Source organism: Carassius gibelio, chromosome B7 (genome assembly GCF_023724105.1).
Source record: "Carassius gibelio isolate Cgi1373 ecotype wild population from Czech Republic chromosome B7, carGib1.2-hapl.c, whole genome shotgun sequence".
In the NCBI taxonomy this organism is placed as follows: domain Eukaryota; kingdom Metazoa; phylum Chordata; class Actinopteri; order Cypriniformes; family Cyprinidae; genus Carassius; species Carassius gibelio.
Window position 1 is genome coordinate 10,785,313 of NC_068402.1, and position 25,797 is coordinate 10,811,109.

Below are 25,797 nucleotides of genomic sequence, written 5' to 3' on the forward strand. Positions count from 1 at the left end.
TGTGTTTATATAGGGATAAAATGGCTGCAAATTGATAGAAAAACTGAAAAACCTACATTGTAGTGACCTACCTGAAGAGAAAACAAATTCAAATTTTCCATTTAGAAAACATTTGTAATGCGCCTCCAATCCAATTCTCACAAAAAAAAAGATGGAACTGGAACAAAACCTCAGCTTTCAAATCATGTACATTTTATCGCAAAATTCAAGCAATAGTTTTTTATTTGACACTCTTAAATGTGGCACGACAGATAACTGTAGCAGTTTCAATTCAAACAGCAATGCGGAGTGCCACTTTATTACAAGTTATAATAACTTGCAAAATAAACATTAGAAGGTATGTTAAAAGTATGTCAAAAACAACTCAAGTGTTTCAGTCGAAAGAAACCCATCAAATAAAACAGCTTGCAAACAATGTCACTTAACGTCGCGTTATCCACTGTTCACAGTTTGTTATTTAGCTCTAAATTCACTAGAGGGAGTTTAATTACAGTTTTTTATATATGTATGTTTAAATAGATCTATCATGAAGTCAAGTTTTTACGAAAACTACCTTATATGCAATTGAGTTGTATACAAAAGTTTTTATTTGAGTGTGATTATTTCTGAAAATAAAAATTCTCTTTAACTGATAGTTGTGCATTAGTGCTCAGCAAGACTTATCATCCTGCCAAATTCAAACTGTAATCACATATATTTTTGTGTAGTCAGCTACGCAAAGTCAGCTGTGGCAGCCACTTTGCCAGTTTTTAACCACAAACCTACAGACAGAGCTGGGTAGATTACTTACAAACTGTAATTATTTACTGATTACAAATTACGTGACATTCAGTTACATTGCACATTTTAAGGTAATATATTCAGACTACTTTTTGATTACTTTCAGATGACTTTTGACTTAACTCGTTCATAACATTGATAGACACTTTATGCTTGACTTACCATATAAAAGGGCAAGTCAAAATACCCTTTTATAGCTTTTAACAGCTTGCTTCTTGAGTTACTGTATGTTTTTTGATCTGTCCGTCCCTACCTACTGTCAGTCAGCATTGCTTTGCTCTTCTCGATTTCTTCGATCTTTGTAGTTTGATCGTTTGGACTGATTTTCCAGCAATGGCTTTGGCCCATTTAAGTTGTATGACACATTTTATTGTCTTCACTGTAATTCTTTCACTTGATTTCATTCTGTGCTCATCATTCTTTCTCGCTTTGGCAGGACAGGATGATCCAGATGTCAGATTAAAAATCATTTACTTGTGCGAGTATGCATGTGTTGAGGTTGTGTCCAAGAATGTCGTGCAGTGTGGTCAATAACCGCTCTTACATTTCCCTTTCTGGAGATATTTTTGCACGCTCTCTCTCACTCTCTCATTCTTTTGATTTATCTTTAAAAAATGCTTGTTGTTTATGTTTGACTGTGTTTCCTTTTCTTTCTCTCTTTCTAAGAGGTGCGCTGTCCTCCGATTGTTACTTTGAAGCATATCAGTTTGTCACCTCCTGCCTGTGGGGAAAATGAGATCAGGACCGGAGCGTCGTGTCAGTTAAACTGTCCTCGTGGTTACGGTCTCATCGGTAACTCTCAAGTCAGATGTCTGCCTTCTGGAACCTGGAGTGACAATCTACAAAAAGCAACCTGTACAGGTGATTTATTTTCGGTTTGTGTTTATAACGACAAACGGTATTATGTTTTGCATGTCCTTGTGCATCTACACATGTGGCTGAAACCTCCCTGTTTGTTCTGCTGTAAAATGTGTTGCAATGGGACAGATGTGCTGCCAGTAAAACAGGTGCTTTAAATTTGTTGCTGCGAAACCTTAAGATGATGAAGAACAGAATAAGTGGAAGATCATCAAACAAAGTTGCACCATTGTGTAAAACTAAAGAGTTCCAAGATCATAAAACATCAAAACTGCCCCTCCAAGCTGGAACCAACCAAAGGATCAATTAGTTTTGGCCTTCACTTCTGAACCTTTAAGGTTTACAGATGAGAAGAGGGAATGTGTTTTCTGTATTTATGTGAGTTTGTGGCTCATCATTAGGGCAGAAGACAGCGTTTGCATCTGATCCGGTTCTTTCTAGGACCTATTAATCTAATGGTAAAGTATTTGTTTCGCTTGGAGGGACAGCAGAGGGCTGTGTGATTAATAAGCTCTACTCCAAACTGAATGTGATATTAATAGTCAGTCATTAGGTGTCAACACAGCAACACCAACAAATGCTCTGTGCACATAGACTTCACATGAATCTGGAGTTGTATCATAAAAGAAACAGACCTATGGATTTGGAACAATGTGAGGGTGAGGAAAAAAATCATGAAAGAACTTTCATTTTTGTTCCCTTTTGACCCTATTACTGTACCAGTGAAGAATTAGTTTGGCTTGGATAGAGAGTGCAGACTGCATGATTAGCATGTTATACTCTGAGCTGCATGATACACCTCTGTAAATAGATAATATTAAAAAAAATACTCTTAAAGGTTTTGGAAATCAAACATAAGATTGAGTAAATTGCCACAGAGTTTTCATTTTTGCATGAATAAATAATAAAGAATACTTTTTTTATGATAAAACAGTTCCACTCCAAAAGGGATGACTTTTTACATTACAGATGTTTTACATAGAGCATAAGATGAGATAGCTAGAGGTAATGAGTGACATCATTATGGCATGTTTACATCAGTAATTAAATCAGTAATTGGTAATGGGGTTGACGTTATGGAGACTTACGAACCCTGAACTGATTTTATCCTCTGTAGATATAGAGCCTCCATGGATTCAGTGTCCTGGTGATGTCATCACAGAGACAGATGAACATCAGAGGTCAGCTAACATCAGTTTGAGTGCACCCATGCTCAGGGACAATTCTGGAGATGAGGTGAGTTTTACATCATTTTGTATTTTCCATATTAAGTCAACGGCGCAGGTTTTGTGTGTTTGTTTTAACATGAGGTTTTGCATTTCTTCCTCAGGTTGCGGTGCAGGTGACCCCTGTTCTAAACCCCATGCAGCCTTTCCCTGTAGGAACTGAGTTCATAACATACACAGCGACCGACCGCGCAGGAAACAAGGCCAACTGCTCTTTCACTGTTACTGTAGTTGGTGAGGTTGGATTCCATCTACAACGGATAGTGATTTACACAGTCTAATTTAAATGCTGTGTTTTTGCCTAAGCACTATAATATATTATTGTTTGCCTTTCGCAGTATAATTGCTTTGTTCTATACTCTGTTCTCTTAGATATGGAACCCCCCTTGATTGACAGGTGTCGATCTCCACCCACCGTTAAAGCCACTGGGGAAAAAACTGCAGTATACTGGGAAGAACCTCAGTTTTCAGACAATTCTGGTAAATACAAGTTTATTTTTTAAGAGCGTGAAAACAAAAAAAAAGTGTTTAAAGTGGCACTAAACAGAATTTAAAATTAGGCTACATGTTTTCTGGCAAATTATATCATCAGTCACTCCTTTAAATAGGAGAAAGGGTACTCATGAATATTTGGTTGTACTTTTACTATTTTAATAAATATAGACAGCAAAAAGAGGAACAATGATAATTGATAGGCCATGTTTGTACTTTATTTTTATGTTCAGGTAAAATAGTAAACAGGTCCAGAATATTTTAGGCCTTACTGGAATGATCTTGAATCTGGTGCGTGAGAAAATCAATCTTCAGGAATTGACTTTTGGTACAATCATCACAGAGAGGCTTCGCTTCAGGACATCTGTGGAGTTTGAATAAACCTTTAGTAGCTGAAAGGAATGGAAATGGTTTGATTTATGAACATTTTAAGAATTCTGGGTAGGAAATGTTTTCCTACAAAAAATATTTATTGATTTGGCACCTTAAGCAGCGATAAGGATTGGAGTCAGGATTTTGGTCTTGGACAAGTAAAACTACTTAGTTTTATCCTATAATTGCAAATACAGTAACAGAGAAAGAAATGAAGTTTATGATACAGTGGTTATGGAGTATGGATAAGAAAACATAAGATAAATAATTTGTACACACAAATGCATTTGTTCAACTGCACATGCACTGCAGATTCTGTAAGATAATTCATTTTGTTCTTAACCAGTTCAGACGTGAATACACAGACACACACACACTTTTCCAGAGAGAAGTTCCAGGGCTATTCCAAACTGTCTGACAAATGTCTGGGTCTGCCGGGTTTTGGATGGAGTTTTGTCTGTACTAAATATAAACCAGCGTCAGGGTGTGGGTATGGAAAAACAAAACATGCTGACGTTGGGTTAGTGTGGTGTGACGTCGACAAGCAGCCTCAGTGTGGTCACAAAACCTTATTTTAGTAGATATATGTAAGGAGGTTTCATTACAGTTGTGGCTACTGATATGTGCATGCAAATAAGCCTGTTTGTCTGTGTATCTGATTCTTGAAAGACTCTATTGTCTGACCACAGTGTAGCACCCTTAGTTCTGCGTCATTAAACAATCTAGCAATTACTCTCCTCTGGCACCAAGGCCTATTATTCCCAGGCCTCGTGAGGAGCAGTACAGTAGCATAGCACCCTTTGTAGGACTTTGTGGTTGACCAGAGCAAGTCCTTGTGGAGCTCCACATTGCTCCCTGTGGGAATGTCTGTGAAAGTACCTGTTATATCATTGGCTAATGCCAAATTGAACAACTAAAGTAATCTGTGTGCAATATTGCAAACAGATGCAGGCCTATATACACTACATGGCCAATAGTATGTGTACACCCCCCGTCTAATTAACGGGTTTAGCTATTCTAGTATTTCCAGTGAAGATAAAGCTTAATACTACACCACGCAGCGACGTTATAGGGAATTGTGTGCTTCCAAATTTGTTGCAACATTTTGGGGAAGACACTTTTATGCTCGAGCATGATGATACCCTAGTGCAGAAAGCAAAGTCTGCATAAAAAATGATAACTGAGTCTGGTGTGTAAGAACTTCTCTGGCCTGCGCAAAGCCCAGACCTGGCCTCAACTGAACACCTTTGGGATGAATTGGACACGCTTTTTGTCTGAATGGGAACAAATCCTTTAGCCATGTTCCAGCATCTAGTAGAAAGCCTTCCCAGAACTCTAAGTGGTTATAGCTACTAAAAGAGAGATTAATAGAGATGGGGTTTTGTTTGTTTTGTTTTTGTTTTGATTTTTTTGTGCAAATTAAATATACAGGCACATATTGATTTTATATAACATTACACGACGTGTTCACTACTGTACCCAATGGTTGTGTATATAATAGTGTGCTGCTTCCTAGCCTGTATTAACTCATCTATTTGTTTATTTTCCTTTCTCAGGAGCCTATCTGAATATCTCTAGGACTCACTCATCTGGAGATGTATTTTCTGTTGGAGAAACTCTAGTGTACTACACAGCCACAGACCCTTCTGGAAACAACCGTACTTGTGAACTCATCATTACTGTACAAGGTACTGTATGTTTGCATGGACGTTGCATGGACTGTCTCATTGTTGATTAAGAAATGTTATTCCACACAGCATGCTTTATTTTCTTAAGAAATAGAGTACTCTGCTATAATCTGACTTTGGATCTGTCTAGCCAGTTAAGCTAAATGCGGTGATTTTTTTTCCAGATTGCACTGTTCCTATTTAAATAAACTAATTAATTCAGTGGCGCTAAAGGCTGTTTCTAACCTCAGGTTCAACCTGTGAGAAGCCATTCGTGCCAGTGAATGGGGATTTCTCATGTGCCAAGACAGAGGAGGGAACAAACTGCTCTCTGATATGCAGACAGGGTTACAGTCTCACCCAGGATGCCGTGCACAGCTACTTTTGTGCCAATAATGGAATCTGGAAGCCGCCCCGCTCACCAGACAGACCTGATTGCTCCCGTGAGTATTGCTTTGCTCTTGCTCAACATTTGTCTTTCATTTTGTTCTACTGTTCGTATTTTCCACTTACGGATTTAGACATATACTATCTTAGACACTGCACAGTGCTTTAATGCTTTTTATATGCTTTTCTTTGAGCTTATGTATGTGTCTCCTATCTCCCATTTACAGTGAACAGAATTGCAAACAATGGTTTTAAACCATTTGAGATGCTATTTAAAGCATCACGCTGTGATGACCTTGACTTGCTAAAGTCCTTCACGGGGGAGTTTTCAACTGTTCTTAAAGATATGGTGAGATCTAAAACACAAGTATATAGACATGTACAGTACATGTATGTGGCCACATGACTTTAATTATATCTTGTTATGACTCATCTTTTTTTTTCATAGGTCCCTAAAATCTGTGGTGGAGATGTTAACTGCAAACTGGAAATGACTTTACCTGGACAGTGTCTGGAGTATAACTATGATTATCCAAATGGATTTGCTATTGGTAAATAATTGCATGCCTTTTCACTAGGCTGTGTTATTATTGTTTTTGGTAATTGAATGAAAGCTGAAATGAAATAAAATAATATATAAAAAAAGTAAAAAATGTAATAAATTGCTAGATGAATTAATAACTGAAATAAAAAAATAATAATAATAAAAAAAAAATTAATATTAATATTCACTGATAAGATTGTTTTTAAAAAATATATTTAAAAAATTAGCACTTTTTAAAAACAATTAAACTATTTTTTCTTACGTTTATTTTTTAAATTATTTTCTTACAGATTAAATTTGTAATTAATTGTCTTTTTTTTTCCTTCTCCTCAGGTCCTGGAGGATGGGGCAGTAATTGGGGCTCTCAAAATGGCCAGGACTATGCATATTTTGACACTGGTTTTGCTCCAGAGCACCACTTGCAGCAAGATGGTTCATCACAGCATGGCTATCACATGAGGACCAAACGCCATCGTAAAATCACTGGCCCCGCCAGAGAGCAAAAGATACAAATTCATTTCAACATCACAGGTAGAGAAATACCAACTATTAAGCTAACTAGTTAGGGCCTGTGCCTAATTGAAAATAAGTTTTACATCCAAAGCTAGTTGCAACTTCTCCCAACACCATTCCTTTTTCCCAGCAAGCATCCCACTGCCCTTGTCGAGGAATGACTCAGCGGAAATAGTCAATCAAAGACGTTTGCTGAGGGCACTTGAGCAGCTAACCAATCGGCTTAAGCGGACACTGAGCAAGCAACCGTTCTCTACATTCCATGTGTCGTCAGAGATGATCGTAGCGGACCCCAAATCCTTGGAAAGCAAAAAAAAGGCGACGCTGTACTGCCAGCCAGGGTCTGTTCTCAAAGGCAGGGTGTGTGGTGAGTTTAAAAATGAAACACATTCAGTGAAATCCACAAGATACATTTAAGAGGGCACAAAATGAGACATTTAAATGTTTTCGGGTTAGGGTGAAGAGCTGCAAACGTCTGGAAAACATTTGCGGGCAAACTATTTCGTTTGCTGCAAATTTGCCACAAATTAACTGCAAGTTTACCATAAAAAACGGTTTTACAAAGTGCCAGCCAGTTGCATATGAATTGGTAACAAACATCTTTGTGACCTCCTTGTTGGTTTCGACCCATAGTGCAGTGCCCAGTAGGGACGTATTTCTCCCTGGAGTATGGCGAGTGTGAGAGCTGCTGGAGAGGGTCGTATCAGGATGAGGAGGGGCAGATGGAGTGTAAGTCATGCCCAGATGGCTTCTCCACTCCGTACCTCCATTCACGCAGCCTGGCAGAGTGCAAAGGTAATCAGGAAGCTAGATGTATTTATCTAAAATGATCCGCCTGTGGGTTTTTTCATAAACCTTCTCATCACTCCATTCCAGTAGAAAACTGTTTATACTGTAGATGGGATCTCTAAGTGTGTCTCTGTGTATGTGCACATACCTGCATGTGTGTGCATGTTTCCAGCGCAGTGCCAGCCTGGCAGCTCATCATTAACCGGCTTGGAGACCTGTGAGTCCTGTCCTTTAGGGGAATACCAACCAGATTTCGGCTCTCGGGCCTGTCTGCCCTGCCCTCCCACCACAACCACTGTCAATAGAGGGGCTCTAGATGTCAACGAGTGCGGTGGTGAGATGTAACAACTGAAGAATTATTACTAAAGCACACCTAAGAAGTACTTAAACATATAAGATAAACATAAAAGTTAGATTTATGAGAAAATTACCATCTTTCTTTCTGTCTTTCCAGTACCATGTTCTGCAGGTCATTTCTCCCGGACAGGTCTTGTTCCATGTTACCCATGTCCAAGAGATTATTACCAGCCTGAGGAGGGCCGTTCCTACTGTCTTTCTTGCCCCTTTTATGGTACCACCACAATAACAGGGGCCAAAGCTATCCAGCAGTGCTCCAGTATGTTTTTTACATTTATTCAAGTCATTTTATATCACTTTATTTTCCTGCCATTCAGTACACTTCCATTCAGTTTTGTCTTTCAAAAATAATGGCTGCTTCCACTCGTCAGTTCTCTGCTAAACAGCTTATTGTAGGTATGCTTGGAAAGCGGAAGCATTTTAACATAAATGTCACACTTCACCTTTAATGTGATATGAAGTGATGCTTTTGCAACACCGTGGAGTGTAGAGAGTTTCTTCATTCATTCATCAATGGAATATATAGGACATTTTCAGACTTTGGGTAGATGTCTGAACGACTTCCAATGAGAATCCAATGCACATAATGGAATCTGATTCTCTGTACACGCAGGAAAAAAGTGCCTCAGTGTGGAAAAGATGAGGATGATGCATGCCTTTGGAAAATGTTTTCCAGTTTTGACAGCAGAAATTCTCCTCTTTCAGATCTTTTTTATGCATGTGTTGTGCTTATTCTGTCTGTTTCATTTTCTAATTTCTGTCTCCTCCTTGTACTTTTTTCCCCTCTTTTCTTTTGGTCTGACTCAGGCTTTGGCTCTAGTTTCCTGCCTAAAGAGGAAAGTGCAACTGCAGCGCCAGAAGTTGTTGTGAGAAAGGATTATCAAGTCAGTAGCCAGGTGAGTTGTCTTCTCACTATCAGTAGTTGGTACCCAAATCTTTTAAATGTGTTCTTTGTATGTTGGGATCACATATAGTGACCCTAAAAATAATTTGGACCTATAAATGTATATGAATTTACATTAATACAAAATACCAAGCGTATAATTTTATGGAAAGATGGCACAAAAAACATTTCACAAAAGTATTGGATCATTTTTCTAATTTATGTAATCCAAATTTAAGTTCACTTGTGTGAAAAAAAGCTGACATCATAAAGTCACTAAATAATTTTTACTTTAGTTAAAATATTACTAAAGAAAGTTCTTGTACTGTTTTGTTTGAAGATGCCAATTGCGTTGCTATTTTTTAAATGAAATTTATGAAATGACATTCAGATGTGTTTTTGGTGAAAAGTGAACATTACCTATTGTTGTTGCCTGTTGTATTGTTGTATTATTGTTGGTGTCACAGCACCCCCTGGGGGATGAAGTAAAATAGCTGAAAATGTAGTTCTTTTCTCTCCTGCAGATGTTCCATGAATGCCTTCTGAATCCATGTCAAAACCAAGGCACTTGTGAGGAAGTTGGTGTTGGATATGTATGCACCTGTCTTCCAGGATTCACAGGTTTGGCTTGTTCTGTAGCCATAACTCACTAGTTAATTTAAGGAACCAGCTGTTGAATTCAGTCGTCTTATGGAAAACAATTTGTTAACCTTTATAGTTGCCCTACCGTTTTTGCTTACTTTCTGTAGTTACTTTCTATGTACTACAATGTGTTTCAAGTTTATTTGGTACAACTCAGTTGAGCCATCATAATTTGTTTTAATAATTCCGTTAGTCTGGTAATATACTATATAATGTTGATAGAGTTACCTCAGCCTCTGTGGTTGAGATGAATCACTGCCCACTTTTTCCCACATTTTCCTCATTCATTGCCTTACAGGAGCCAAGTGTGAGAGCGACATTGATGAATGTGATTCTATTCCTTGTCAAAATGGTGGCTTGTGCAGAGATGGCATGGGAGATTTCCAGTGTCAGTGTCAGCCTGGGTTTTTAGGTAAGAGTAAAGTGACATCAGCTCAGCTTCACACTGGGGAATCCCAATGTAACTGTAAAAGCTGAGCTCTATGGTTGAAATGTTTGAGGCAATTAAACCCCAAATCCAAAATTCCTCTCAGTTGAGGGTTCTGAAACATTCCTTTAGTCTAACCATTGTGATGGATTTAACTGTCTCTGAGTCTCTTGAGTCTGGCAGTGGAACTACACAAGCTCTCATTCTCAGAACCTTACAGCACTTTTTCCATTCAAGCCATTGTCTGTCCTCTTTAAAACGTGGCCATGATTAAGCATGTGGCTGCCCTAGATATGAAGAATTGAATCGAAGTGTTTTTGTTCTTTTTCAACTGTGTGTGTGTGTGTGTGTGTGTGTGTGTGTGTGCGTGTGTGTCTGGAGTGTTTTGTTTGAAGTTGCAAGAAAGGCAAAAATTTTAAAGAAAAAAATGTAACTTACGAAGACAAATATAATGAAATATGATCTCAAACAGTGTGTGAACTGCTTAATATTTTTAAAGTAATAATATTCAAAAAAGCCAAGTTTCCATCCACTTTCAGTATGGTAATATCAATTCTAATAGGAATATTTAAGTATTGGCTGCTTGTTGATTGTCACTAGTTTGAGGTAAAATGATATTGTGTTATATTTTGTCTCTGGAAGGCTTGATGTGTGAGGCAGAGGTGAACGAGTGCAGCTCTTCTCCATGTTTGAACGAAGGACTCTGTGTGGATGAAGTGAATCACTTTACATGTAGCTGTCCAGATGGATTCACAGGTCAACACCTCACCTCTGCTACACCTGTTCACTTACATATAATGTCATTTATAATATAATACATTACACTGGGAGTTCTTAAATTGAAGCGCAACAATCAATTTACAAGGAATATCTTTGTCATTTATAACTAGGTCCACGTTGTGAGTTGGAAATAAATGAGTGTGCTTCCAGCCCATGTCAAAACGGAGGTGTCTGTAAAGATTTGGAGGGTGGGTATTTCTGTACATGTCCTCAGGGCTTCACTGGAGACAATTGTGAGGTTGATGTGGATGAGTGTTACAGCGCCCCCTGTCTGAATGGAGGAAAATGTGTGGATGCCATCAATGATTTCAGGTTAGTGAGGAAGCGTTGTAGAAACTATTAATGCATATGAATTAGGAGGATGGTTGTAATGCATTGTATTTATTACATCTGACATTTGATATATGACAGACTTTATCTCACATTTGCGATCAGGTGTGAATGTTTGAATGGATACAGTGACAGACTATGCCAGGTGGACGTAGACGACTGTGATCCAAATTTGTGTTTGAATGGCGCGACCTGCGTGGATGGAGTGGCCACTTTCACCTGCCGATGCCCTCCTGGGTTCAACGGAACCAGGTGTGAGACAGGTATAGAGGGAAAGAGATGAAAAATCATCATGAAAAATCATCATCATAGAGAGAAATTGTTAGAGATGGTCTTTGTGTCAGTTTAATTGAGATTTAATTAAGAAAAGTTCCCAGAAAAGTTCCTAGCAGTCCTTAAAATGATTCACTAGACTGTTAATTTTCACACCCTGTTATACAGAATACATTTTTCATAGAAGTTTTCAGATAAAGCTGGATCTACTGTGACAACAAACAGTCATTTTTCAGAACCGAAAACTTCCTCCCCAGTTAAAAAAGGACATTTATTAGAATCAAGCTACAAAAATATTTGCTTTGAACTTCTGCATCTTTCAGAGAGATGAATATTAGCAATAAGAAAATTATTTATAATGTATTTTTATAAAGAAAATGATCTCATTTATAAATATGTATTATTTATTTGAGGTAAAACCTAAGTGACAATACAAGTTAACCACAAATATACTGATAAAACAATTGTTATGAATGTTCAGATAATTAATATGACCCTTTCATCATCTGCTGTCTTTTCTTTTTTTTCCAAACAGAAATGCCCTACTCTTTTGATCTGGAGTTTGAAGTTTCTGGTATTCATGGTTATGTGATGATGGATGGTCACATGCCATCGCTTACACAGATCACATGTACATTTTGGATGAGGTCATCAGACACTGTTAATTATGGAACTCCCATCTCGTACGCTGTGGAGGGAAGTGACAATGCTTTCCTCCTCATTGACTATAATGGGTGAGAGCTTTATTTAAAAGTTGTAAAATTTTCATTGGCATAACTAAACTAAATATGATTACATTACTGTATATGAGCTGTTTAACAGTTTTACATTGTGCAAGTTCATTTTACCTACACCTCACCCCTGTTTATCCATCATTTTTCCTCTTCCTTTTGTTTCTCTCTAACTTTCAGGTGGGTCTTGTACATTAATGGCAAGGAGCGGATCACTGACTGCCCAGCAGTAAATGATGGCCTCTGGCACCATATCGGTGTATCATGGCGCAGCATGGATGGTGACTGGAGAGTTTATATCGATGGGAGCCCTTCAGATGGAGGGAAAGGACTATCCGTTGGCACTACCATACCAGGTTGACCTTTTTACATAATAATAATTCAGTCAGACTGCCAGTTCATTAAGGCACTATTATTGCTTATGGTGCTTCAAAGAGAATGTGTGCCCGAAACTGAAATGTTTGCTCTATACTTGCTTTAAACAGGAGGGGGTGCTCTGGTACTTGGACAGGATCAGGACCAGAGGGGAGATGGCTTCAACCCAGTGGAGTCCTTCGTGGGCACTCTTAGCCAGCTTAATATGTGGAACTATGTTTTAACACCTCAGCAGGTAACAGTTTATAAACATATTTTATTCTTACTCTTAAGTTACCAGATTACAGAGTTCACTGAGATATTTATACTATTTTCAGATCAAGTCTCTGGCCAGCAGCTGTCCACGTGATCTGCAGAAAGGGAACGTGTTTGCATGGCCTGACTTCTTAGGAGGTGTCACGGGCCGAGTAAAGACCCGCAGCAAGAGTGTTTTCTGCGCTGGTGAGAATCAATTCAAGTCATATGATATTATTATTATTCAGCCATTGCATTGGGGAACAAAACACTGTTGTCCTTGTAGGGAATTTTCCATAAACTTTTTTAATTTTAGTAGATTAACTACCACATAGTTACAACAATATTTTTTATCAAATGTTATCTGTACTATTATATGTACTAACCTAATGCATATAAGTGATTATAAACTTTGAGACTAATGAATCGTAAATCAGTGACATGTTTTTATATACTGGTGAGAAAGTGTAACATTTATTGTCCACTGTTTTGGTCTTCGTTAGACTGCCCCCTGGTGGATGCTTCTGTTCCTCAACTGCGCTCATCCACTAAAGCTGTGAGTCCGGGCTCTAAGGTGCAGTTCTCTTGCAGTCCCGGGTTCTATCTGGTGGGGGAGCCGGTGCAGCAGTGCCTAAACAGAGGCCAGTGGAGCCACGCAGAACCAATATGTGAACGTGAGTGATGTGAATGGTCAGATATGCAAGGGAGGACACACAAAAGCATACGCTGGCTGTTTAGCAACCACCGCTGGCTGTTTAGCAACCACCGCTGGCTGTTTAGCAACCACAAGTTCAAAATGGTCATTTTGAACATGTGATTGTTTAAACAGCAAGCCACATTAACAAATATACTTACACTGCACTGATGTACAGTTATGCAATTTAAATGGAACATTTTTAAATGTAGATAAACACATTCCATAACACAGATATGTGAATAGTTTGCCCACATACTCACATGTACTTCAAATTCTCACAATGTAGTATTAATATTGCTCATTTCCCAGTACTAGGACCATCATTAATCTGTACCAGGGCCTTTCTCTTTATCTGTAGGTGTGGAATGTGGTCCTCCGCCTGACCTAGAGCATGGGCAGTATCATGGAGAGGATTTCTATGCTGGGAGCACAGTGCTTTATCAATGTAAACCAGGGTTCTACTTGCTAGGGGAGAGTAAGATGTTGTGTACCAACAATGGTAAATGGATTGGCAACCCACCTGCATGTCTGGGTAAGATACACAGCATATCATGAACAGAACCTAAGAGAAGCTTTCAATAGACAAAAGTTATCACGCATCACTTTACAACCTAGAATATCATTTTAAATTTTGTTTGTATTTGTTGTGTTGGTTTGTGCTCATATTACAGATGTGGATGAATGTTCTCTGGGCTCTGAATGTGATGAGCATGCTAGTTGTCAAAACACAGATGGCTCTCATATATGCACCTGCATACCTCCTTACAGTGGCGATGGAAGAAACTGTACAGGTAACACAATCTCGTAAACTGGACATTTATATTTTCTACAGGTTGCAGATGACTAAGCTTACGGGCCACGCAGTAACATGTTAACATTTTATTTTTTATTTTTTTATTCTCACTAGAGCCTATAAAATGTAAAGATCCAGGTGTCCCTGAGTCTGGGCACCGTGAGGGCAGTAATTTCATCATGGGCAGTGAGGTGGTCTTTTCCTGTAAGGAAGGCTATGAATTGATCGGCTCATCCCATCTATCCTGCACAGAAGAAGGAATTTGGAAGGGAGATGTCCCATATTGCAAAGGTAGGCCTAACTTTCAGATCTGCATACACTGGTCTGTTCAACATTTGGGGCTAGTATGATTGTTTTGAAATGAATTAAGTTTTATTCATATAATTACTATTAAAGGGTTAGTTCACCCAAAAATGAAAATTATGTCATTAATGACCCTCATGTCGTTCCAAACCTAAGACCTCCGTTTATCTTTGGAACACAGTTTAAGATATTTTAGATTTATTCCGAGAGCTCTCAGTCCCTCCATTGAAACTGTGTGTATGGTATACTGTCCATGTCCAGAAAGGTAAGAAAAACATCTTCAAAGTAGTCCATGTGACATCAGAGGGTCAGTTAGGATTTTTTGAAGCATTGAAAATACATTTTGGTCCAAAAATAACAAAAATTATTACTTTATTCAGCATTGTCTTCTCTTCCGGGTCTGTTGTGAGTGCATTCATGATAATTACGTGTTATCTTTGTTATTGGGCGCACCAGAAAACATGTTAGCAGCATGATTGCAGTGTTGTGAACACACTCACAACAGACCCGGAAGAGAAGACAATGCTGAATAAAGTCGTAATTTTTTTTTTTTTTTGACCAAAATGTATTTTCGATGCTTCAACAAGTTATAACTTTGCCATCACAGAAATTAATTACATTTTTAACTATATTTGATAAGAAAACAGTTGTTTTAAATTGTAATAGTGTTTCCCAACATTACTGTTTTAATGTATTTTTGATCAAATAAATGCAGCCTTCCTTAGCAAAAGAGACTTATAAAACAATAAAAAAAATCATACCAACTCCAAACATTTTAACGGTAGTATAGCAAATAACAAAACAAAGCTAGCATGCATAACAATTACTTGAACATAATTCTTGATTTATTCTTTAGTAAAAGTAGTCAAGCTTGTACTAATGGAAATAAAAATATTTAGAAATATTCCTGTCGAAATATACTGTATGTTATTGGGTGATAGTAACAAACAAGCTTGTGTTGGGATCCAAATGGTTGCAGTCGTCTGTGTAAAAGTAATCCAACCCCCCCCCCCCCCCACACACACACACAAATTGTTTCTCAATATCAATGGGAAACTGGCTTGATTATGTACATATAAAATGTCTGTGCATATATAGGTACCTCATCTGATAAAAAATGTATCAGCTTTGTTCAGTCCATGTTACTGGAACATTTTAGCAGTTAGCAATCCAGCAGACTGAGCATTAGTCTGAACCTCAACCAACAGCTTTTATGTGGCTTTTATTCATTGTCATCTCACATTACTGTATGTCGATTAGTGTTTTATGTATTTCGTTATGGTGGATTCCCGATACACTCTGGATGCATTGCAGTGATTTAATGCAGTGATGACGACAATTACTGTCTAAGGTCTGCACCAAACGCTGAGCATAAGCTTTTTCTAATGATTTCCACCAACAGCCCTTTCCTGTGCTCATCCCACTCTACCTGATTATGGAACCATGAATGGGTCAAACTTCACATACGGAAGCAAGGTGACTTTCAGGTATCACTGTCACTGTTAGATGTAGAGTTAGTTTCTAGAGGTATTGTATAGTAAATTTTAAAAAGACCTGTTTAAATATGAGAGATCCTACTGTTTCAAAACATAATGGGAAAGGACAATATTTTTTAGCGTTTTTGTGTAAATAACCTTTCGTTTTCTGATCCGCTGCAGTTGTGAGAAGGGCTATGTCCCTCAGGATCCAATAGAAAGCCAGTGTCAATCTGATTTGAAGTGGAGCAGAGAGCCCCATGTTTGTCAGCCTGTTACCTGTGGTGAGCCTCCAGTGGTGGAATATGCGGAGTATACCCTCAACGGGAAAGTGTACCTCTCCACGCTAACCTACAGCTGCATAGAAGGATATAGGTAAAGTCTGATACATTTTCATCACTGACTTTATTAAAAAGTGTAACAGTAACTGTATAGGACAAAGGTCAGCTAACCTTTTGTCATGAAATGCCATTTTTAATGTCCCTAGCAAATCACTGTGCATTAGGTTGATGAACCCTGGTATTAACAGGAAAACATTCTCAAATGGTTGGTTCTTATACAATCTAGATGTCAGAAAGTGTGTTAACTTTCCTTTTTTTTATTATGAATTATTTTATTTTTTTTGGTGTAAAGATTGCAGGGTGCGGTGGAACTAAAGTGTGAGTCATCAGGAGAGTGGGCATCTCCTCCCCCCATGTGTGCCAGAGTGGACTGTGGCAAACCTCCTCCTTTGAAGGATGCTGTGATTAAGGGTGACAACTTTACACTGGGAAGCAGGATCATCTATGTTTGCAAAGAGGGGTAATTAACCTCATATATGCATATGTTGTTGCCAAAGTATTTGATAAGATTGTACAGTTTTTGTTTGTAATCATCAAGAACTGATGTTTGATGCTCTATTAAATATAATATATTATAATAAATATATATAATATATAAATATATAATAATTCAGTCACTCTAATAATAATTTGTAAAATATGTCCTATTGTAGTTACACCCTCCTTGGTGTAGAAACTCAAGAATGCCTCCCAAGTGGCAATTGGACTCATAATTCTGCCCAGTGTGTGCCTCGGTCTTGTGGACCACCACCCCAAGTTGACCATGCCTTACCTGACACTGGACACCAGCTTTTTGGAGACACTGCTATTTACTTCTGCGATGATGGCTACACTGCTGGTAACAATACAAAACTGTTCTGCAATGCTCAAGGTATTTGGGCACCCCCAGATGGATTTGGCATTCCTCACTGCATTGCCAACTTCTGTCTTCGTCCCCCGGATTTACCTCATGCCATTCTGGACTCCATCAACAAACCAAAGTATGCAAGCAACACAGAAGTCAGCTACAAGTGTGAGGAGGGCTTTGTTCTCAACACAACAGGAACCCTGAAATGCATGATAGGGGGAGAGTGGACACCCTCGCCTTTGGACATTAGCTGTATGCCTGTCAGATGCTCAAAGCCAGACAGTATTGAGAAGGGTTATGTAAGTGGGAACAATTATAGTTTTGGAGCGGTAATTGCATACAGCTGTGATAAAGGGTATTTCATTCGAGGAGAGAAGAGGAGAATTTGTAAAGCCAACGGTGAGTGGGGAGGTGTCTTGCCCACATGCCAACCTATCTCCTGCCCCAGCCCACCTCGCTTGGCAAATGGTTTTATCCAGGTAAATACAGTACTGCCTCCCAGTGATTCATGATATTTTGGTACCATATTGATTTGATTTTTTGTGTTTTATTTCTAATATATTTAGACAAAATTAAATCAAATTTTAATATTGATGCCATCCCTATTAAGGAATATTTGCAATTAATTTATTTAATCCATAATTAAATATACTTTTTTCCCATAGGATCCAATAAGAAAGAATGGCTACGTATACAGCAGTAGAGTAATCTATGCTTGCAATGATGGTTATCGCCTAACTGGAAAGCCTGACCGTATATGCATGGCCAATAAGCAGTGGTCAAACAACAATCCTCCTGCTTGTGTTCTCCTCACCTGCCCTACCCCACCTGATATCAAAAATGGCCGTTATCACAGCTCCACCTTTGAAGTCGGCAGCAAGGTGGAATTTACCTGCAACGAAGGATATGAACTCATTGGAGATTCTGTATGGACTTGCTTAAAGTTTGGAAATTGGGACAAGAGTGTAACCCCACGTTGTTCCCCAGTACAGTGCCCGGAACCACCTTTAGAGGACAATCACCTTGTACTGCGTGGATTAGATTCTGACTCAGGCATTGTGGAGCTTTCTTGTGAGGAAGGGTATGTACTCCATGGTGCACGAACTCTTCGTTGTACCCCTTCCCAGGAGTGGAATGACTCTTTTCCAGTCTGCAAACAAGTCTTTTGTGGACCTCCCCCTGAGGTTGCCTTTGGTGACCCATCTGACACACTATCCTACTTTAATAGTGTGGTGACCTATTCTTGCATGGATGGCTTTACACTCCGAAGGGAAGCTTTTGTTCGCTGCCAGGCAGATGGAAACTGGAGTAAACCTTATCCCGAATGCATTCCTGTTGAATGCCCACACCCTGAGGACATACCAAATGGAATTGTGGATGTTCAAGGACTAATGTATCTTAGTACTGCTGTCTATAGCTGTAAAGCAGGGTATGATTTAGCAGGTAACAGCACTGTGCTTTGTGGTCAAAGTGGACAGTGGATAGGAGGTGTACCTGTATGTCACCCTGTTAAGTGTGCTGCACCCAAGGAGATTCCCAATGGCTCTGTTAGGTACTTCAAGCTTCAGTTTAGCCAATCAATTACATATTCCTGCCACAGAGGGTACCGCTTACAGGGCCCAGAAATGCTTACCTGCTTGGAGAATGGAGAGTGGCACCAGGAGGCTCCTACTTGTGTGCAGATTTACTGTTCTCCTCCAAAACCAATTGAGAATGGCTTTGTAGAAGGACGGGACCGCAGGTTTGGGGTTACTATCTTCTATAGCTGCTTTCCAGGTTTCCTACTAGTTGGTAATAATCATCTCACTTGCGAAGAACATGGCTGGTCTAGCTCTGAGCCCAAATGTATGCCTGCTGACTGCGGTCTGCCTCCTCATATTGACTTTGGTGACTACTCAAAGGTCAAAGAACCCCCAGGAGAAGATGACATACTTACAAGCCAGCATTTACCTGTAGACAACAGCTTTTTACATGGTTCCCTGGTTCAATATAATTGTCATTCTGGTTATGAAATGAAAGGTGACATCGTGTTGATGTGCCAAGAAGATGGCACATGGAACGGGACTGCTCCTGTGTGTGCTCCGGCACAATGTGAGACTCCACCCAGCCCTGAATATGGATCAGTTATGGTAACAGATAGCACACTTGGCAGCCTTGCGGAGTACAGTTGCGAGGATGGTTACGAACTTAATGGACAGACCATTCGACAGTGCATTTCTGGGAAGCAGTGGAGCGATGACGCTCCTAGCTGTTTGCCCATCTCTTGTGGTAATCCTGGAGGCATTTCGGATGGTGAGGTGATTGGAAAATCCTTTCACTTCAAGGCACTTATTCACTATGAGTGCCATAAAGGGTTTGTCCTTGAGGGTGTTGAATTTAGAACTTGCCAAGTTGATGGGAAATGGGACAGCAAAGCTCCATCTTGTAGAGCAATCTCCTGTGGGCGCCCTGTTGTATCAAAGGATGTTTTGGTAAGAGGAGAAGACTTTACATTTGGAAAGAGGTTGTTGTTCAGCTGCAATCTCGGCTTCATCCTACAAGGAGCACCGACCAGTGTTTGTTTAGCCAATGGCAGTTGGAGTGAGGCTCCTCCAAAGTGCCCTCCAGCCAATTGTGGTCAACCACCAGTAATAGAAAATGGCAGAGTAACTGGCACAGATTATGGTTACAACGGCATGGTTAGGTATGCTTGTGACATTGGATACATCTTGACAGGGAATCCAACACTAATATGCAGAGCTGATGGACTATGGGATGACCCTCCTCCGCGGTGTGACATAGTCACTTGTGACCCACCTGAGGACATTAGCCATGGTTACCTGAATGGATCAAGCTTTAATTTTGATGATGTTGTGGAGTATATCTGCTTCCCAGGCTATGAGATCGTTGGCAGTCCAGTTTTGCGGTGTGCTGCTGAGGGTGTCTGGCTGGGGCAAGTTCCAGAATGCCGACCTTGTGTTTGCAGTCCCCCAGTTCTTAAGAACGGTGCTATTCTCGGCAGAGACCACACCTGTGGTGCAAGCATCTGGTTCCGATGTGATGAAGGGTACAAAACTCTTGGCCCCACAGAGGCCATATGTGACAAGGGTGGAGTGTGGAGTCCAGGAGTACCCATCTGCACCCGAGGGAGATGTTCAAGCCCTCCTCCAGCTGTGCCTAATGCTGTCGTACAAGGCAGTGCTCCCTACTCCATTGACACTGTCGTTTACCGATGTAGGCCAGGGTATCATTTGAAAGGTTCTTCCCATCTGTTCTGTGGAGGGTCAGGTAGATGGACAGAGCCAAACCTGAACTGTGAACCTGTTTCTTGTGGAGTCCCTCCTCTTGTCCCAAATGCAGAGACTGCTGGAGTGGTGTTGACCTATGGCAGTAAAGCTCAGTACAGGTAGTTTGACATAACAGAAACATCCAATAAAAACGAAGTACAAATAATATATAATATAAAAATGCTGAGGTGCTTTAAACTGAACGTTCCCACTTGACACAGGTGTAAAGAAGGCTTTGAGTTGGCAACAAAGACGGACTCAATAACCTGTCAAAGTGATGGCACCTGGTCCAAACACAGTGTCAGATGTCGACCTTCACCATGCAGCCTGCCTGCTAACCTCACCCATGTAGTCATTACAGGCAAGCAGCCCACACCTGTAGGGGGAACAATCATTATCTCCTGTAGACCAGGGAACTATCTTGAGGGACCAGGATTATCTGAATGTTCAGTAAGTGATGTGTCAAGATGATCATTTTCTGTGGACACTCCTTGCTTCATTTGGTGATAATTTTGTCTAATGATGTCTCAGGATGTTATTTCCCTTTTATTTGATCCAGGTCTCTGGCAAATGGTCTCCACCTTTCTCTTCCAAGTCTTGTGTGCCTGTTACTTGTGAGAAGCCTCTCCCCATTATCAATGGCTTGGTTGAGGGCAAGAACTACAATTATGGAGATATTATTAGCTATACTTGTCTACCAGGTTTTGAACTACAGGTACATTATTTGTATCCATCTATTTTTTACATAGCTTGTCTTATGTAAGGTTGTGGGTATGCTAGATCCTATCCCAGTGTCTCAGGTCATAGGCAGGGAATCAATGCCCAGTTCAACACAGGCATTAGACCTTATGTAGATAAAACAAATAAATTCTGTCAACAAAGCTTATATCATTTTGTAACAAAACTAATGCCGTATTCCCCCAAATCATTGCCCAATAAATGTGTTTCTAATAAAGATGAATATTAGGAAACCAAGTGAACATAGTCTTGGTTTCCTTTTATTCATCTTTATTAGAATGATGATGAGTGTGTGATGATGACGATGCGTCTTATTTCTCATCAACCAGGGTGATTCTGTTCAGACATGTCAAGGTGATAAAACCTGGAGTGGAAATCAGCCGGTGTGTGTTGGTAAGAATTTTTTTCACAATGCAAAACATTTTATTGTAGTAAGAAATTTAATTTATATATTTTATAATTAAAATCATTTTTGCTTGATTTCTAAACTCTTATTTTGTCTCTTGTTTTTAGCTGTGTCATGTGGTCCTCCACCAGTAGTTCTCCATGCAGTTACTGTGTCCAGTGGTCAGACATACCAAAGTATTGTGAGTTACACGTGTCATCCAGGGCTGAGTTTGATTGGTTCACAGAACCTCACTTGTCAAGCAGACGGAAAATGGAGCTTTCCTACACCATCATGTGAATGTAAGAACAGATAAACTGTCACTCTTTAGCTTTTAAGTAACACTGTGTAAGTTCAAAATCTTTCGTTGTTCCTCTATTTAACCTTTTTTTATTATTTTCTCCTCTTTTTTTCCTCTTTTTCACAAATGTACATATAAACAAACTATCAGTTCCAGATGGCTGTGAGAGGATAGCAGACTTATTGAATGGAAAGGTGCAGGAGCACAACCTGTCCAGCGGACGTGCTCTTGAGTTCCACTGTGACAAAGGCTACACACTGCAGGGAGAGTCTATCATTATGTGTGTGGGAAACGGCTCTTGGAGTTCGCCGTTCCCTGTCTGTATACGTATGTCATGCACTATGATTTACAATACACTGTTTGTTCATTGACTTATTGTTGTTTTTAGTACACTCACAAGCCTTTCAAAAGCAGACAGACATTCTTTGCCCAACAGACATTTTCATAACCAAACTAGTGAAAGTCTTTTGTTAAGCCTTCACCAGTGAAATTACCACAGAATACCTTGTTTTCCTACAAGGAACACGCAAACTAAATGTCACATTTCTAAGAATCAATATGTTACTTCATTGTTGGTCTGGGGTTTTTTGTTAGTCATCAGTTCCAGTATCTAAAGATAAAATAGTTTAGACATGCAGTAAATGACTCAAATCTTATCCCCCCACCCCCACAGCCAAATCATGCCCCTCTCCTCCTGGCTGGACTGGCGGCAGTTTCAACACTACTCCGATGGTTTTCCTGGTAGGCCAGTCAGTGTCAGTCAGTTGTCCTAAAGGTCAGCGGGTCAAAGGTAACAAGGGAAAGGTTATCGCCACCTTAAGTTGCAGGAGTGATCAGACCTGGACCCCTATCAATGCAGTGTGTGAGAGTGAGTACAAACATTCATTATTTCCACCTTTACTGTATTTTACAAAGCAAAAAAAAAAAAAAAAAAAACTTTTGATTTTATAGCCTCAAAAGCATTTTGTACTAGAATTTATTCCCAAGTTAATTTCAGATTGTTTTGGCATCTTCATCATCAGCAGAGAGAGAAGATTTAAAATACTTTTTCAACGTCTTTCGGTCATATTTTAAAGCATATTTTAGCTTGTCTCTGCTGCACTTCTCTATCCCATGAATCCTGTGTGGTTCTACTTAACCACGTACAGCACATACAACTTGCATATCAACAAAATAGAAAGCAAACTGACTTCCTGATTTGGCAAGCTGGAAATTTGCTCAGCTGACACTCTGGACTTTGAGCCAATACACTTCAACTGTGTTTAATCACTCTGACTCAAGCACAGCTGCTGATTACAGCAGCTTGAGGAGTAAAATCTGACAAATATCATTAGTTACTCATTCAGGCTGCAGCATTACAATTAGTGCTGCTTTTCATATTGTATGTATGGTATCCCTACTATCTGTGTTTTGTCGGAAACATTCACCTGTATTTTCATCTGTGTTACTTCTGCATGCTATCTTTCAGAATATTAGAAGCATACGCTCTCATAGTTAATTAATGCTCCTTTGCTTGTGTTCTATAATTTGATATTTTGATCTTTGGGCGTTTTGCATGCTATAGCTCTGCAGTATGATATATGTACTAGTAAATATATGTGGTGGTGTGTGTGTGTGTGTGTGTGTGCACATTTATTCTGTCTTTTTATCTTTTACAAACATTTCAACCCATTTTCTGAAGTCTGATCCTGGGCGTATGTATATGTATTCACTTTTCTCTCTGTGAGACACCTGTTGAATTTCACACACTGCTTGTAGCATCACTATTTTCAGATATGGAGGATACTATGATCTCCTGTTTTGTTTTTGTGCTCCCAAAACTAGTACACAAGTGTTACACAAAAGAAATGTGTAATTTTCTATAAAGATTGAAATGAGAGAGCATGAAATTGCCATTTCATAAGCAACCATGAAAGGCCCAAAAAGCTCTCTTAAGTTCTTCAACGGACTGCTCAGCCATGCTGAGAATCTTCCTTCCTAACTTACTGGTCCGGTCCATTTTAATCACACACAGGGGTGTCCTGCGGCCCACCACTGTACGTGACAAATGGGGTAGTCCGTGGGGCAGTGTTCCAGTTTGGAGATGTGGTGGTGTACTCATGTTATGCAGGCTACACCATGGAGGGTTCTAGCAGGAGTGTGTGCTTGGAGAATGGCACTTGGACACCACCCCCTACCTGCAAAGGTAGCACAAGGAACTGCCCTTAAATCCCACTTGGAGTTCTGACTTCAGCCTCTTTCTTCATCTTTGCAAAACCTTGTGACTCCTTTTGACTGGTCTTGCTCATTTACACAGGCACTGAGCACTTTAGACAATGATATTAGGCCACACTTCTAGCCAGTGGCTTAAGATTTACTAGCCACATTTGCCAAAGTTCCATGCCCTTTCTGTAATTATTGCAAATAATTGAGAAATATATTTTATAATGTTTTTAATGCTATTGAAAAACGTTTTATGCTTATCAGGGGGCAGTTGCATTAACCTAGCCTTTATATTAAGACAGTGGGTTACAAATTAATCTAAGTAGCAGTTAGCCAGGGATAATCTGTCTTGTTTTTTGGATTCAATTTAGACTAATCCACGTTTTTATGTAACTGAATTAAAAAATGATGACTAAAGAAAATGAATTAGATTACTGATTTGTAAGATTAGTCTTAAGCTTTTTATGTACCAGACCTCAGGGGTGCTTTTATTTGTTTTTTTACAATAAATTTGATATCAATGTAAGTCAACGTAACTGTCATGTTTGGCAAATAAATACATGAATAAAATCTTATGGAACCCAAAAATTTGAAAGGTAGGATAAGAAATAAAATTTGCCTTCCATTATGCTGCCTTAGTCTCCTTATAAAATTACATTTTATTATTATTTTAAATAATTTAGCAATAATTGTATTGATGTCGGTAGGTTATAGTGCTCTATAGTCCCTAACAAGTCAAAGTTAACACAGTGTTCTCTGTGCTATGTAGTAGTATGTAACTAACAGTTACTTAATGTCATAGATGCTATTTATTGCATATTTTAGCATAGATAGAATGTTTTATTGACCAATCCATGACCAGAAATTATTTTATAATAGTCCCTGAACAACAGCATTGTCCCACAGAGATTATAGACATGGGCTTTGGTGTGAATGTCACTCTCTTTAACAAGGCATGATATTTTGCTTACATTTTTGGCATGATGATGTTTTAACATTGTACTTAACATTGTAGGCCCTTCTCAGCCTCTCTTTCAGCTTTGGAGTCATTGGCTTGTTTGGTCTGGGTGCTTGTAGAAACTAATTCTGATCAGTGGAGTTTCACACTGGTCTTAACGTCTAACATCTGGTTCATCTAATGCTGCATGTTTTGTGTGGTATTTTGGAATCCTGTTAGGAGAGTGACTGCACTGCTACTCTTTTGTGATTGCTTTATTAATTGTGTTTTGTGTGTTTGTACAGCTGTCTGTTGGGTCCAATGTCATAACGGAGGTGTGTGCCAAAGACCAAACACTTGCTCTTGTCCTGAGGGATGGATGGGCCGAGTTTGCGAGGAGCGTAAGTACATAAAAAAATTATGTACCTTAACAGCAGCAGCAGCACTCACACAAAGCTGCATTTATCTCTTTGGCTTCACTTTTTCTTTCTGAGGAAGCAAAACTGCTGGGTGTGGTGTGAATGCCTATAAATTAATGTTTGGGAAATAGAAAGAGACCAAGTGGTTTAAACAACGTTTTAAAAAGCTGATTATTCTGATTATTCCTATCTCTTCAACCCAAAAGTCACACAGTTTCATTCTGCATGTGCTTTTTACTGCAGCCATCTGCATCCTACCATGTCTCAATGGAGGACGCTGTGTAGCTCCATACCAGTGCGAATGTCCAACAGGATGGACAGGCACACGCTGCCATAATGGTAAGAGTGTGTGTTTGTGTATACTCACTTGTGAATTGCCATCGATGAAATGTATTACATAAATGTTGATTAGTAGCAGAATAGTTAAAGGGAC

At 39.3% G+C, this 25,797-nt stretch overlaps 1 protein-coding gene across 2 annotated transcripts in view; it reads left to right on the forward strand.

The window, feature by feature from the left end:
• The window catches only part of LOC127962123 (sushi, von Willebrand factor type A, EGF and pentraxin domain-containing protein 1), a 61,626-nt gene that overhangs the window by 33,355 nt on the left and 2,474 nt on the right, over positions 1-25,797 (forward strand). The window contains exons 7-47 of one of the 2 annotated variants that reach the window (XM_052561591.1): positions 1,447-1,641; positions 2,756-2,874; positions 2,969-3,098; positions 3,237-3,344; positions 5,285-5,416; positions 5,647-5,838; positions 6,010-6,131; positions 6,231-6,333; positions 6,660-6,857; positions 6,970-7,206; positions 7,473-7,634; positions 7,801-7,962; positions 8,083-8,244; positions 8,793-8,881; positions 9,393-9,489; positions 9,809-9,922; positions 10,580-10,693; positions 10,828-11,029; positions 11,153-11,310; positions 11,856-12,054; positions 12,232-12,407; positions 12,537-12,661; positions 12,744-12,867; positions 13,164-13,334; positions 13,716-13,889; positions 14,029-14,148; positions 14,265-14,441; positions 15,856-15,940; positions 16,112-16,303; positions 16,562-16,729; positions 16,923-17,595; positions 17,782-20,501; positions 20,604-20,832; positions 20,942-21,097; positions 21,450-21,513; positions 21,634-21,807; positions 21,957-22,133; positions 22,480-22,674; positions 23,821-23,991; positions 25,251-25,346; positions 25,608-25,703. In XM_052561591.1, coding sequence (XP_052417551.1) covers positions 1,447-1,641; positions 2,756-2,874; positions 2,969-3,098; positions 3,237-3,344; positions 5,285-5,416; positions 5,647-5,838; positions 6,010-6,131; positions 6,231-6,333; positions 6,660-6,857; positions 6,970-7,206; positions 7,473-7,634; positions 7,801-7,962; positions 8,083-8,244; positions 8,793-8,881; positions 9,393-9,489; positions 9,809-9,922; positions 10,580-10,693; positions 10,828-11,029; positions 11,153-11,310; positions 11,856-12,054; positions 12,232-12,407; positions 12,537-12,661; positions 12,744-12,867; positions 13,164-13,334; positions 13,716-13,889; positions 14,029-14,148; positions 14,265-14,441; positions 15,856-15,940; positions 16,112-16,303; positions 16,562-16,729; positions 16,923-17,595; positions 17,782-20,501; positions 20,604-20,832; positions 20,942-21,097; positions 21,450-21,513; positions 21,634-21,807; positions 21,957-22,133; positions 22,480-22,674; positions 23,821-23,991; positions 25,251-25,346; positions 25,608-25,703 — 9,258 coding nt within the window. The remainder of the gene's footprint in view (positions 1-1,446; positions 1,642-2,755; positions 2,875-2,968; positions 3,099-3,236; positions 3,345-5,284; positions 5,417-5,646; positions 5,839-6,009; positions 6,132-6,230; positions 6,334-6,659; positions 6,858-6,969; positions 7,207-7,472; positions 7,635-7,800; positions 7,963-8,082; positions 8,245-8,792; positions 8,882-9,392; positions 9,490-9,808; positions 9,923-10,579; positions 10,694-10,827; positions 11,030-11,152; positions 11,311-11,855; positions 12,055-12,231; positions 12,408-12,536; positions 12,662-12,743; positions 12,868-13,163; positions 13,335-13,715; positions 13,890-14,028; positions 14,149-14,264; positions 14,442-15,855; positions 15,941-16,111; positions 16,304-16,561; positions 16,730-16,922; positions 17,596-17,781; positions 20,502-20,603; positions 20,833-20,941; positions 21,098-21,449; positions 21,514-21,633; positions 21,808-21,956; positions 22,134-22,479; positions 22,675-23,820; positions 23,992-25,250; positions 25,347-25,607; positions 25,704-25,797) is intronic. The other variant, XM_052561592.1, reaches the window with a different exon arrangement.